This window comes from Aquila chrysaetos, chromosome 2 (assembly GCF_900496995.4).
Source record: "Aquila chrysaetos chrysaetos chromosome 2, bAquChr1.4, whole genome shotgun sequence".
Classification (NCBI taxonomy): Eukaryota; Metazoa; Chordata; class Aves; order Accipitriformes; family Accipitridae; genus Aquila; species Aquila chrysaetos.
The window spans coordinates 34,292,384-34,305,776 of NC_044005.1; the positions used below are offsets into that span (position 1 = coordinate 34,292,384).

Here is a 13,393-nt window from a genome sequence, read left to right on the forward strand (position 1 = left end):
CACTTTGCATGCTATAGCAGCACATGTTCAACACCCAGCTCCATGACTCTCCCTGAGTGACATACAGGGTTTCACAGATTCATATAATTTGGGAACAGGGATGCTGGAAGGATTCTAGTGAAGAGGAAAAATTTCAGCCGCATATGCAAATGATGTCAGGTGTATAGCAGAATCAAGCCACATATTAGCATATCCCGGAAGCAGACAGGAACTGGAATGGCAGAGTACAGAAGTCAAACAGCATTCAGAGGCTTGTGATAACTCAGGACAGACATAATGACACTTTCATGTTAGAACGGCAGTTCCTAAACAAGGAAATTATCAATTCTACTTGTGAGTGATTTTGTTGCCACAAGGCTGATTTCTCCTTCACTTGCATGGACTTTGAAGATTCACTTTTTTAACACATGCTAAAAAGATGCTGTTTAAAAGCTGCTTGACAGAACTAGTCATTATATGAAGAAGTACAATTAATTTGCTCAACCTGGAGAAAATAAGGCATATGAGAGCATAGAAAAGTCACTTCTGTAATTTCAATTTTCCTTATGATAACTGCCTCTCAGACACATCTCATCCATAGCCATCAGACCATAAAACTAGGCTATTAAGTTAAAACTTGCACTTTAAAAATCCACAAAACCTTGTGCTAGGAATATGAACCGTGACCCCTTTAGTTATTTAGGAGATCTAGGCATTTTCAACATTATTACAAGGGGCCATTAGAAGGACTGAATCCATAGTCTTTATTGATTTAAGAGTCATCCAACTGTACTTACCTAAGTGTTACTCGAGTGAGCTGTTGCAAGATGACTTTGAGTTTTACATTTATACTAGAAGGCAGCCAGGAAAACTAAACGTTGGATCCAGCTTCTCAATTTGAAGCCTAAAATCTCACTAACTTCAGTTAAGTGTCTTTTGTGTCTATCTCCCATTTGCCTCACTAACTTTTCTTGTTGGCTCTGGGTATAATAGTGAGAGCAGATCACAGACAAGTATGAAACCAAACACTCAGTGAGAAGGAGCTACAAAAGTGATTAAACAGTTTTTCTGTGGTTTATGATGGCTTTTTTTCCTTTTTTAATTTTTCCCTAGACATATATAGGAATACTTAAATATATATATTTTGCAAGTTTTTACTTTCTGCAAACTTTGCAAAGATTGCACAGCAATCAAAATCATAAACATTTTAAAGTTATCCATAGCCACATTTCCTAGATAGAAAATGGACGATGTAATCAGTTAGTACTGCAGTTCCAGTGAATTTAGTATTGCATACTTTGTCTTTAAAAAAAACCCCTTCTACCTTTTCCTGCTTGTTTTAAAATATTTGACCCTTCTTTTATTCCACATAGAACTACCTCAAAGCTGAATCCACGCAGTTTGAGAAGTTTGCCTTGGGGGGGGGGGGAGCTCAGTATTAACACAGGAAGACCCACTGTTTTCCTGTTTACAATATGCTTTTGTTCTGCATATAGTCTTAAAAAAAAAATCCACAACTTCAGTATTATGAGATTATTACTATTAGCCATCAGCTCATTCTAGCAAAACCACAGGCAATGTCTCTGCCACCAGACACTTCAAAGATTGATGGCTTGAACTTGCCTTGAAGCATTACGGAAAATTACTAACATTCTACTGAACAACACTAGGTGTTATTGTTAACACTAGGAAAACCATTCTAATTCAAATTCTCAAAGGTACTTGGAGAATTTTACTGTTAACTTCAAAAAAGACAGGATTTCAACCTTAAGATTTTTCTTCCCCTGACTCTTAGAAACTGCTTTACCCCTTTCTAGCTAGTTTATGCTATAATCCCCCTAAAATCATGAATTTATATTGACACAAAACTTTTCATAAAGGGGTAGAGAGCTGGATAAACAAAGTGGCCCTTACTGTCCTTCTGAAATCCCATGGAGCCCAAAGATTACATTAGTTTCCAAATTAATCAGACAGTAATACTTCCCATGTATGTCTATTCATCCCTGAAAAGTAGCTTTCTGTATTACCTTCCCTTCATTTTACTCAAATTGGTATTTTCAAAACATACCAAGGTTAGTGTTCTCTAAACATTACTTTCAAACATAGCATTTTTTAAAATGACTGTGACTCCTTAAGAAAGCTCTTAGTATCTTTAAACATATTTCTGTTTTATTTCTATAACAAAAAAAATCTGAAACAAAACCTATTGTTCTAACACACAAAGTTAGTTATTTTGATATGTAGTCTTAAACTTTTCTGCACATTGAATGTTACAAAGTTTCAAAACTCTGGTTTGCACATAAAGTATACAATAGAAGTACAATATAATACAATATAAATAAAATAGTTTATTACAAGTATTTTAAAAGAGCTCTACAATACACTTTCAAAACATTTTATACAGTATTCTGTCTTTCAATATGAAACAGTTCACATAGGGAGAAAAAAATCTCAATATATAACTATAGTCATTATTAAGATACTGAATTTGTCTGTCATACAAAAATCATAGTAACTACAGACTGAATATCTTTCCTGGTTTTATTCTCTCTGAAAATGGGAAAGAATAACATGTCCCTTTACCTTTCACTTCATTTATGCCAAATACTGCAAAGCTCACAGCAAAACCTAAATAAATCACTTCAAAAATTAAAAAAAACCCCAAATATCAAAACCATTTTACTTAAATAAATATTTCCACTATTTAAATAGTGGAAAGAATGCCATGTTTCTTACAGTTAAATGTTAATTTAGAAATAGGATTAAAAACTTCAGGTTTCAACTATTCAGAAGTTGTATAACAAAGGAAAATATCCTAAAAGGTATTTTTTTCAGAGGAAAAAAAAAGAAACAAACTTCATTCTTGCTCATAACGAATAAAGCTCCACTGCACTTACACATTTTGCCAGCCCCACAGGCACAATGGGCAAAGCTCTCTACTTACCAGAAAGTGCAACTACAGATTCTATTAATACAAAATCGGAATTACTTAATTTGAGCTAAAAGTAATTTTCAGTCTGTTATATTTAATGTAATGAGAACATGACTTCCCAACAAAACTGCTCATCTGAGTTATTATCACATCTTAGAGAACATTTCTTTTACTGGTGCAATATGTACGCTAGAAGGAAAGGAGACTGGAACAGATAGTAAGCCCGTTTGTAATGTTAATGGTAATTTCTTGTCCTCTTTTCTTGCAGAAAAATAGTTCAGTATTGTATGAATTGGCCAAAAAAGCTAGGAAAGGCAAGGGATATACAAAGAAGTAGAGATAATGAAGTGGTAAAATGGATTAATTGATTATAAGCCCTGCTATTCTAGCAATGTCTACTTGTATTTTATCATCAAAAGGGAAAAGATCTAGCTCCTCATCCGTAGATCTCCAAACCCATTACAAAGCAGTTAAATTTCTTCTATTAACTGTTCTATAATGCCACACCAACATTTTTTCTCATTAAACTTTTTCCACTTTCTTTTTTGCACCTTTTATCTAAAAATAATAGTTACTTTTTTAAAAAAGTATGAAATAAATACAGTAAGTCTCCGTTATTTGCAAGGTATAGGGAGCCAGAAGAAAGTAAAGGGACCATTTTTTCTGTATTCTGGAAATTACCTTTTTATCTTTACTTTTCTGATAGTTATCATTGCACAGCATAATTTCATAAATTACTATATGGGAAAACGTATAACTTAAAATATCTGATTCATGGAGCACTACAGATTGCTGCAACACTATTAATACAGTAAGAATGTGCATTTATAAATTAATTTAGGAAAAAAAATGCAAAGTGGCTTTTTTGTTGCTTTTTTTTGTTTTCTTTTAAACATCTTCTCACATTCATCACAAATTATATCAAGTAGACAGTTCTGAAGACAGTAAATGAACTCTTCAGGTCATCTCCATAACAGAAAGAGATAATCCCCTTCAGTCAATTGTTAGGTGTAACATAAGCCTTTTAGTAATTACACAACCAAAAATTTTAATATAGAATTTCATAGGACATTATCCAGTTTTGATAAAAACAATATATTCTCTGGTTGTTGCTCAGCGGTACTCAGCTTTAAGCTCTCTTTGAAGTGAATAAGGTGATGTCTTTTCAAATGTGGGGCCTGTCTGAAATTTTTACCACAAACTAAACATTCAAACGGCTTCTGTCCAGCATGCATTAGGTAATGTCTTTCAAGCTTAGAAGGCGATTTAAAAGTTTTAAAGCAGATACTGCATTGATACAATTTGTTAACAACTTCACTTTTTTCAGTACATTCAGAAAAATCATGCCAATAGCTGTAACAGCTTTGCTCTGTTCCCAACAATTTACTACACAAATATGGCTGTGTGTTTCTACTGCTGGTGTCAAGAACAAAATCCCCTGACTCGATTTCAACTTTGATTTCAGCTGCTTGGTTTGACTGAATCAGCTCAAATTCTTGAAAGCCAGATGCCTGTGAAGGTGTTTGAGAATAACCTGAATAACCCACAGGCTGAGAAGACTTAAATTCAATGTGATCTCCCTGATGATTGAAAAGTTTGTTCAGGTTTTCAAATTCTACCTGGCAAACGGGGCTTTTACAGGGTCTCTTTTCAGTATGGGTGAGCTGATGTCTTTTTAAGTGAGCTGACTGTCTAAATGTCTTCCCACAAACATTACAGCCAAAGGGCTTCTGTCCCGTGTGTATAAGGTAATGTCTTTGAAGTTTGGATGAAGACGGAAAGATTTTTTCACATCTGTCACATTTACACACTTTGTGTCTGTTATGTGTATTTTTAGCAGAAGCTGAAAAAGCACAGTGAAGTACTTCTGGATTATCAAAGAAACCATCATCTGATGAACCATAAAAAGCATCATCTTTATTATCCAGTGAATCATTGATGTTTAACATGCTTTCACCAGTAAGCATACCTTTTAAATTAATTCCAAAGTCGTGAGGTTGCGGGTGCTCTTGCCAATGTAATGGCACAGTAAACATTCTTTTCATCCGATTACTAAGTGCCTTGTGCATGTCAAGCTTGCTATGGCAATCCTTGAAAGGTTTAGTGGAAGCGTGCTGATCAGAACACTGATCTCTAGCTGCAACCAGGTCAGGACTTTTAAAGTGACCTGATTTTTTTTTTTTTCTGTCAGTCAGAGAAAAATCTGTTGCCTTTCCTCCAGTATGCTTCAGCTTCATCAGGATCTTATTTTTCACGCTGACTGTGTGGCTGCATGCTGTTGTACCATTCTTTGAACTTTTGTCATCTCTCAGATAACAACATTTGTGCAAATTTAGAACCTGCTCCGTTTCAAAACACTGCTCACAAGCTGGGCACTGAAAGGGTACAATATAAATCGAGTGAACATCACGTGGGTCATTCTCCTGCGACTCGTAAGTGGCAGCATTCTCAAAACTATCCCTCTTTCCTTCCAACAGGTTGTGTGGTCTAGGATATTTAAGAGTCTTTGCTTTGTACACAATATTGGGTAAAGTCTTATTTCTGGCATGGAGCTGTTTGTGCTTCATGAGTTTGCTCTGTATTTTAAACCGCTTCTGACAAAAGCAGCACTGAAAAGGCCTTTCTTCTGTGTGTGTGAGCTGATGGATTTTCAAGTGTGTTGACTGTCTGAAAGATTTACCACATGAAGAACACTTAAAAGGTTTCTGGCCAGTGTGAATAAGGAAGTGTCTTTCTAGCTTAGATCTTGATGGAAATGTCTTGTTACACGATTCACAAGCATGAGTTTGCTTTCTCCTTCTGGCACCATGTAGGCTATCTGCCTTCAGACACTGATGCAGCATCCACCTCTCTTCAGTTGTAAAAGATTTCCAGCACATAGAACATCGAAATATGCCACAAGTGACTCTGTCTTGCTCAGAATTCACAGAGTTTTCTGCTTGGTTGGTATCATTCTGATAATTTTCATTATGAAGCTGCTGATGCTTTAAGAAAGTGATTAAGTTTTTGAAGTTTCTGTAACAAACAATACACTTAAAAGGCAGATTATGGGTTAACTGATGCCTCTCCAGGTGGACCAGCTGCCTAAATGTTTTATGGCATACATGACATTCAAATGGCTTTTGACCAGTATGTATCAGATAATGCCTAGCTAATTTTGATGGAGTTTCAAACTGTTTATAGCAAATGTCACAAATATATGGCTTTTTTTTGGGTATCCTGTCAGCTGTTACACACTGCTGAACTTTTAACATTTTTATAAAGCAATTACACTTTGCCTACTGTTAGTTTCTTCAGATAGGCATTTCAAGTGAAGTCATCAATTGCATACTAAGATGGAAGGCTGTAGAAGCAGCAAATTTTCTTAGGAGAGATATTCTTAAATCCCACAGGTCCCTAAAATAAGAAAGAGAGTATTATTTTAGCCTATATTAATACATAATTGCCTAAGTTGGTCTCTTGTTTTCTACATAAGAGACCAAAAGCATCTAGATTAGAATACTCTTGATATAACTTAGCTTAAAATGCTTTCCTTGTAACAGAGTAATCACTCATTATGTTGCACGATACAAAAAAAAACTAGACTACTTTCCAGAAGAAACAAACAAGTTTAAGTCATCTGTGCTGTAAATGCAGCTATACTTCCAAATAATATACTGTTCAGCTACATTATGATAGTTTGGGTTATTTACAAATAAAGCATATTCTTAAAAAAAACCCACAAGAACTTATTGTAATAAATTTCTCCCCTACAGCAGTAATTCTAACTCCCAGATACAATATTTATGAAGATGAGAGAAAAAGAGAAGAACTAGGGATTCTTGGGCTTCAGAAATAAAAATTAAATTAATGCAGTGTTAGTGAGAAGTAAAAATACTTAGTTTCAATGTACTGTTAAAGTTACTAATCACATTTCTGCATCTTATCAACTGTATCCAGTAGTGTAATCATTTTTGCTTTATCTCATAATGGCAAACACCATAACCATTCAGCAAGAGCAACACACTAACCATAAACTACAACCAGAACAAGGATAAGCCCCAAAACAAGGATGAACACAGGCTATGTTCACTATCTCACCACAGAGCTAGAATATCAGAGTTGTGATAGCTAACCATGTGTGTACCATCTATACCATATGCACCGTTTAACCGTGTGTATAAGTCATGATAAATATAAAGGTCATTATCATAATTCATCATAACTAATGTTTTAATCTAAACCAAAATCGTGAAATAGTCAGTTTTAATTTTCCTTGCATTTTCAACAGATGGAACACACTTGGGCAAGCTACTGTGTCTCAGCTAAGGCATGACTTACAAACAAGAAACAATAACTTCACAAGTACCTGAGTGCATAAGAAGTTATTAACATATTCATAGGAACAGCTAGAAAGCACCTCAGGCAACCATTTAGTCCAAGCCTTCCACTGTGAGGCCAGATCATGTCTAGACAGCCTCCAAAGTGGTCTTAACAACTTCCCTTGAAGGAGGTTCCTTAACCTCAGCAGGGCTCCTGCTCCAATGCATCGCCCTCTCTTGAAGCTTTTCTTTGCACTCAGCTGAGCCTTTCTTTACTACAAAGTTATTTTCATTATCCTTCCCCCTGTGAACCTGTAAAATAACTAAAAAGTGTTCTCTGCCACAGCTTGATGTATTCAAAGTCTCCTTTCTCTCTTCTTTTTTTTCTTTTTTAAACTAGGAAAAATATGGTTTTTCTAAATATTGCTTTTAGGTCCACTAAAAAAAGAAAAAAGAACAAAAAAATTGGTCTTTTTAATCATCTCGGGACTAATTTCAGTTGGTCACATCCTTCCTAAATTGCAGCACCTAAAACAGATTAAGTATTCCAGTCCACAAGAGTAGTACAAACAACAGAATAAAAATACCTCTGGTATGGTATTACCTATATCCCTTTATAAAAAAGAAAAGGGATGGAGGGAGCAAACTTTAAAGCAACAGCATAACAGTTAGGACTTATAACTTTGAGATACACAAGACATTTCTACAAACTATAATTTGTGGTATTTTGACACTACAACTCACAAGTTGTACATTCCTTCTATGTACCAGCAGAATAAAAAATTCATTTATTCAGTGTCTCCAAAAGCCCTGTCTTCACAAAGAGTTAGTGTCCCTAGTTTTAAAAATTCAGAAACAGCTGAAAAGTCCATTCAGAGTCTTTTCAAAGAATGAAAGCCTACTGCAATTTAAAGCAAGTTACGATGAGATTCAAGACGCACGCACAAAAGACTGAAAATGTCTGGTGAATCAAGATTCTTCTTAAGCTTAATGGAAGGAAACCTGGTCATCTGTTGGGATTGTTCCACCTCTAACAGATACGTTCCTAGATAATTATGGGCCTTATTAAATAACATTTGGATGTACGCCTTAGATGCAGTTGTCACTACATTGAGGAGTTACCTAATCTCACTGAAATAGTTCAAGATAGGATTTATCAATGCTATGAAGCAGTTGCAAAAGTCAACTTTTCCTTTCCTAGTCTCTTTCCCATAGAATTTTAACAGCTACTGGGTTTCAGTCTTGTTTTGAAGATGCAAGAAAACACAACACTTTAGGAGACCCCCTTTTCCTCCCAGTTGTTGTTCTGTACAGCTCAAGGCAGCCTCCATTAGCAGGGAAGGAAAACCTCCTGAGAAAGAACTGTAAGGACTGATGAATTTTAGTTAACATACTGTCATACAGATCTAATTTACGCATCAGGGAAGTGCTCAAACAGTATAGTGACATGCAAAGAAAAAACGTCCAGAGTAAGAGACAGCTGTGGCATATTACACAAGGGATTTTGCATTTAGCTTATAAATTTTTTAGAGATTCTATCTGGTGAATGAGGAAAATGCTCTGTAGTACAAGGTGTCAAAATCACAGTAGAGCTTCTTGCTGTGGTCTTCTTGCCCTGTGAAAGACTAAAGGCTCAGATGAGGTAAACTTACGGGACGCAGGGGAAGGAGAAAGGAGCCAAGATAGGCATTACTGTGTGGCCCAAATATATTTTCAAATCCTATTTACTAAGGACAGACTTCTCCACATCTATTTCAGGGTGCTCTGTGCCTTGCAAATCTAAGGAATAAACATGCTGCTGCTAAAGATCAAAGAGCAAAAGACAGGCTTGGAATATTGTCTCCTGCCAGCTTTGGAAATACACAGGCATGTCCTAATTAGAGTCAGAAAAATGTGCTTCCCTACGTGACAAGGATTTAGTTTGCGGCATAGGTCCAATTTAATATTAAATTGACCCTACTTTTCATCTTGGCTCAAGGTCATGCAGAAAAATAAAATCAAGAAGTAACGTAGGCCGTTGAAGGTCCACAGAGGACCCTCTTAAGTCTAGTATTATTTAACGATTAAGATTATGTTTATTAATATTACAGATGGCAGCAAGCTGCAACAAAATGAAAACATGATAGAAGAAAATTCTGAATTCTAATCCAGTCTTTATTAATTAGAGAAGGTTTTTTTTTTTAAAAAAAAAAAACAACAAAAAACAAAACGGGAAGGGCACTTCAATAAGAAGAAATGCAAGATCTTCAATTTAGGCAAGAATAATCAACTGGAAGTGGAACAACTTACTAGATTAGACTCCAGGTCTTTTCTGCACAACTGTAAGTTGGAACAGAAGCTGAATATGCCAACAGCGTGCCATCCGTACCAGGATATGTAAACAGAAGTAAAGCTTTGCTAGCACATAAATCTTCCATACTACTCACTACTGTTTAGAATTCAGCTAGAGTACTCTATCCAGTTTTGAATACTGCCCTTCAAATTGATTCAAGCATAGGAACTAATTGGAATGAATTCAGAGAAGAGGATCAAGAATGATCAGAGCTTAAATACATAATATACAGGAAAAGACTGAAGTAACTGGAAATGTTTAAGTTAAAAAGAGGAGACCCAATTAAAAAGAACAACAAAAAAAACCCAAAGAAAACCAAACATAAGAGCCAGCTTTAAAGAAAATGGAAGTAAGCTGTTCCCCATGCCACTTACAGTTGTGACTAGAAATGGCTTCAAATTATAGAGAGGATTCAAGTACATTATTGTCCTTACAGTTGCAAAGTTTTTCCTCAGTAAGCATACAAATAAGTTGCGTGGGGAAATCGCTCTGCCTCCAACACCAGAGGTCTCCAAAAAAGGTTGTACAAACATCTCTCAAATTCCCACACCCATATAGTTGACCCCATACAAGCTAAATATTCTGGCTTGCTTTCCTATGACTCATTAATATAATTCAAAACAAGCCACTTAAGAATGGAAAATTCAATATATTTCCAAATTTACCACTGAAGGATTCTTTCACATTATGATTAGTGTATCCTCAGATCCTTGAGATAAGCGAATGCTTATAGCTTCCCAGACACAATAATAATAAACGTGTGAATAAACATAAGGAGCCTCCTGTAACATTAACTACAAAACAGACAAGTGAAGATCTAGCTGCCGATTTATGAAACATAGCACGCAACAGATACAGGGAACCTGAGCGCCGAGACAAACACACTGCATTCCCTCACCAGCTCTCCCTCGGGAGAAGTTTAGATTGCTGCGACGGGGGAACACGTTACACCACGCACGTAACCGTCACCGGCAAGTTATATCGGAATCAACGTCACGCATCACGGCTCCTCGAAGCTAACGCCTCTCACGCTCCCGTTTTCCATGTATTTTTCAAGACGCTTTCTGAAGCAAAACAAAAGACACGTGACGGTGAAGCAGGGTGGTTTAAGCACACGCCGGAGTTCTGCTGAAGGGGCCCGAGACCGACCCCACCACAGCCCCCAGCAGGACACGCTTAAATCCAGTCACAAACTTGAAAGCAGTTAGCGAGGCGGCTCTTCCAGGCACCAGACCGCGAACAGACACACAAAACCGCCGGCGGCTTTCCCGCAGCGGAAAGCGGGCGCCCCGCCGGCCCGGGCCGCGGCTGCCCGCCCGCCCCCGCCGCGGCTCCCCCAGCCCGCAGTGCCACCACCCCCCGCCGGCCGGCGGGGCGGGCACGGCACGGCGCAGCCCGGCACCCGCACCGGCGATGCCCACAGGGGCTCTGTCCCGACGCGCCGCACTGGCGGCCGGCGGCGCCGCGGCCGTCACCGGCCCAGCGCCCCGGGGCCGCCGCGGAGGCCGCAGAGGCGCTGACCGCCGGCCGAGGGCAAGGGCGGCAAGCGGGGACCGGGGGCGAAGAAGGGAGCGACCTGGAGAAGCAGCTACCGCGCCTCCACCTTCCTCATCCCTCCCGGGGTTGCGGCCGCCTAAACTCTTCCCCCCGGATGGCACCGGGACGCCGGGAAACCCGGGCCGGAGCTTTCCGTTCCCCCGCGCAATCCGGCCCCGCCTTCCGCCGCTCTGAGGCGCCGGGCCGGGCCGGGCTGCGGCCAGGCCGGGGCTGCGGCCGGGACAGGGGACGGGGAAGGTGCCCCCCGGCTTTATTTCTGTCCGGGCAGAAAATGCCCCCAGGCTCTGCTCGTGAATTATTAGTGGGTGGTGACACGTTGTTCCCTACAAATAAGACACAGTTTCTACTTCAGCATCCTGAACGCAAGTAGCGGATTCCCGGTGGTTTTGTGGGTTGCAACTAAAGCATGCTGGCGGGGTTACCCTCTTGCACCATAAGGCCAAACCCACCGGCCTAAAAGGCCGGGAAGTGGTGCCTGGAAGAGAAGGGGAAAAGAGACTTTTGGCTGGGAAATCTAAAAAGGCCTTCAGTAACACGTGCACACAAAAGTAAGGGTTTTGCAGAGTTTTGCCTCCTCTGCAGGAGGGAGGGATCAAAGGAGTGCAGGAGCTCATGGGCTGAAGGACAGATGGGGATCCCTGCAGTAGCTGGAGCCCCCTCGGTGAGTGCAGCTTGGCTGAGGTTAGCTCAGAGGAACAGCAGGCAAAGGGCTGAAAACATCCAGAAAGAGACAGAAACCTTTTACAGTTGAGCCCTGCATCCAGTTCTGGCGTGCCCGGGACAAGGAGGACATGGACCAGTTGGAGCGAGCCCAGAGGAGGCCATGAAAATGGTCAAGGGGCTGGAGCATCTCCCCTGTGGAGACCGGCTGAGAGAGTTGGGGTTGTTCAGCCTGGAGAAGAGAAGGCTCTGGGGAGACCTTATAGCAGCCTTCCAGTACCTAAAGGGGGCCTACAGGAAAGATGGGGAGGGACTTTTTACAAGGGCATGTAGTGATAGGATGAGGGGTAATGGCTTTAAACTGAAAGAGGGTAGATTTAGGTTAGATGTAAGGAAAAAATTCTTCACTGTGAGGGTGGTGAGACACTGGAACAGGTTGCCCAGGGTGGTTGTGGATGCCCCATCCCTGGAAGTGTTCAAGGCCAGGTTGGATGGGGCTTTGAGCAACCTGGTCTAGTGGGAGGTGTCCCTGCCCATGGCAGGGGGGTTGGAACTAGACAATCTTTAAGGTCCCTTCCAACCCAAAGCACTCTATGAGTCTGTGATTCTACCTCATAAAAGAACACGCAGATGTCAGAGCAAAGTGCAAGAGATTCACCGTAAAAGTCTGTTAATAAAACAGAAGGACATGGATGAGGCTGGTGAGGTTGTAGCCCCATTGGGACAGAGAATTCCTAGTCACCAGAGTTTTGACTCAGCCACCTGTGTGTACAGCTCAGAATGGACTCTGTTAGTCAAATCTTAAACCGCTTATCAAATTTTCACATAAAGACAGGCTGTAGATCTTTTTTTTTTTTTTCCTAGAAATCTGCCCTAGCCCAGGAGTTACAGAGGATCAGTAGAAGATGTCTTTTATGCTTTCTTCTCAAAAAAAAAAAAAAAAGACAACCCACAAAAATCCACCTTTTTAAAAACCAGATAATTGATTAGACCATCTTTGTGAGTGAATTTGCAACACTGAAGACAAAATAAGTCATTCTATTAGATAACACTTTATTAAAGGTTTATTTTTTTAATATAGATGCATTTTTCTAAGAGCTTTGCTTATTCTCTTTCTTCTGTTCATGCAGACTGGAATTAAATAAAAATAATTATTTCCATGTGCAACATTAATTTCTTAGAAAAACAGGAGTGCCAGCTCACTCATACTTTCCTTTCAGCTGTCCTTTTTCTGAGATTCCACCTCTGTGTGATGGGTGAGGTTAGGATCTGACTCCTAGGAGGAGGAATGGAAGAAGAGGGCAGAACAGAACAGACAACAAATCAAGGATTTAAATCAGTGGAAGGCTGGACCCCTTGGTGTAATAGGGAGATCTACCCTAGAAACTGTCCTAGAGAGCAGCTGCATTGGCACAGAACAGCCACTACGCCTCCACCGTATTTCCCCAGTTTCCAGCAGATGAGGTGGCTGCAGTAATTTGTACTGTCTTTCTGCTCTGTGTGTTGAGTACCCTCTCCCAGCCCTATTGGGAATTCAAGAAGCAATCATGTGTGCTGAGGAAACTCCCAACAGCATGGCTGTTTCAAAACTTTGGACAAGCTTGCTGGAAGAAAGCTGAGAACCAAGTGGCA

The 13,393-nt window shown here is 39.7% G+C and overlaps 1 protein-coding gene across 1 annotated transcript; it reads right to left on the reverse strand.

Moving 5' to 3' along the window:
- Positions 1–2,126: 2,126 nt before the first annotated feature.
- Positions 2,127–11,247, reverse strand: ZNF770 (zinc finger protein 770). The gene is made up of 2 exons (XM_030001643.2): positions 11,121–11,247; positions 2,127–6,307 (listed from the first exon to the last, which is right to left on the reverse strand). Exon 2 carries the CDS (start codon positions 6,163–6,165, stop codon positions 3,973–3,975), a length of 2,193 nt encoding a protein of 730 aa, XP_029857503.1. The 5' UTR covers positions 6,166–6,307; positions 11,121–11,247; the 3' UTR covers positions 2,127–3,972.
- Positions 11,248–13,393: the final 2,146 nt, after the last annotated feature.

Coding starts and splice junctions, on each gene's coding strand:
- ZNF770 (XM_030001643.2), bottom strand. CDS start 6,165: ATGTTAAAAGTTCAGCAGTGTGTAACAGCTGACAGGATACCCAAAAAA.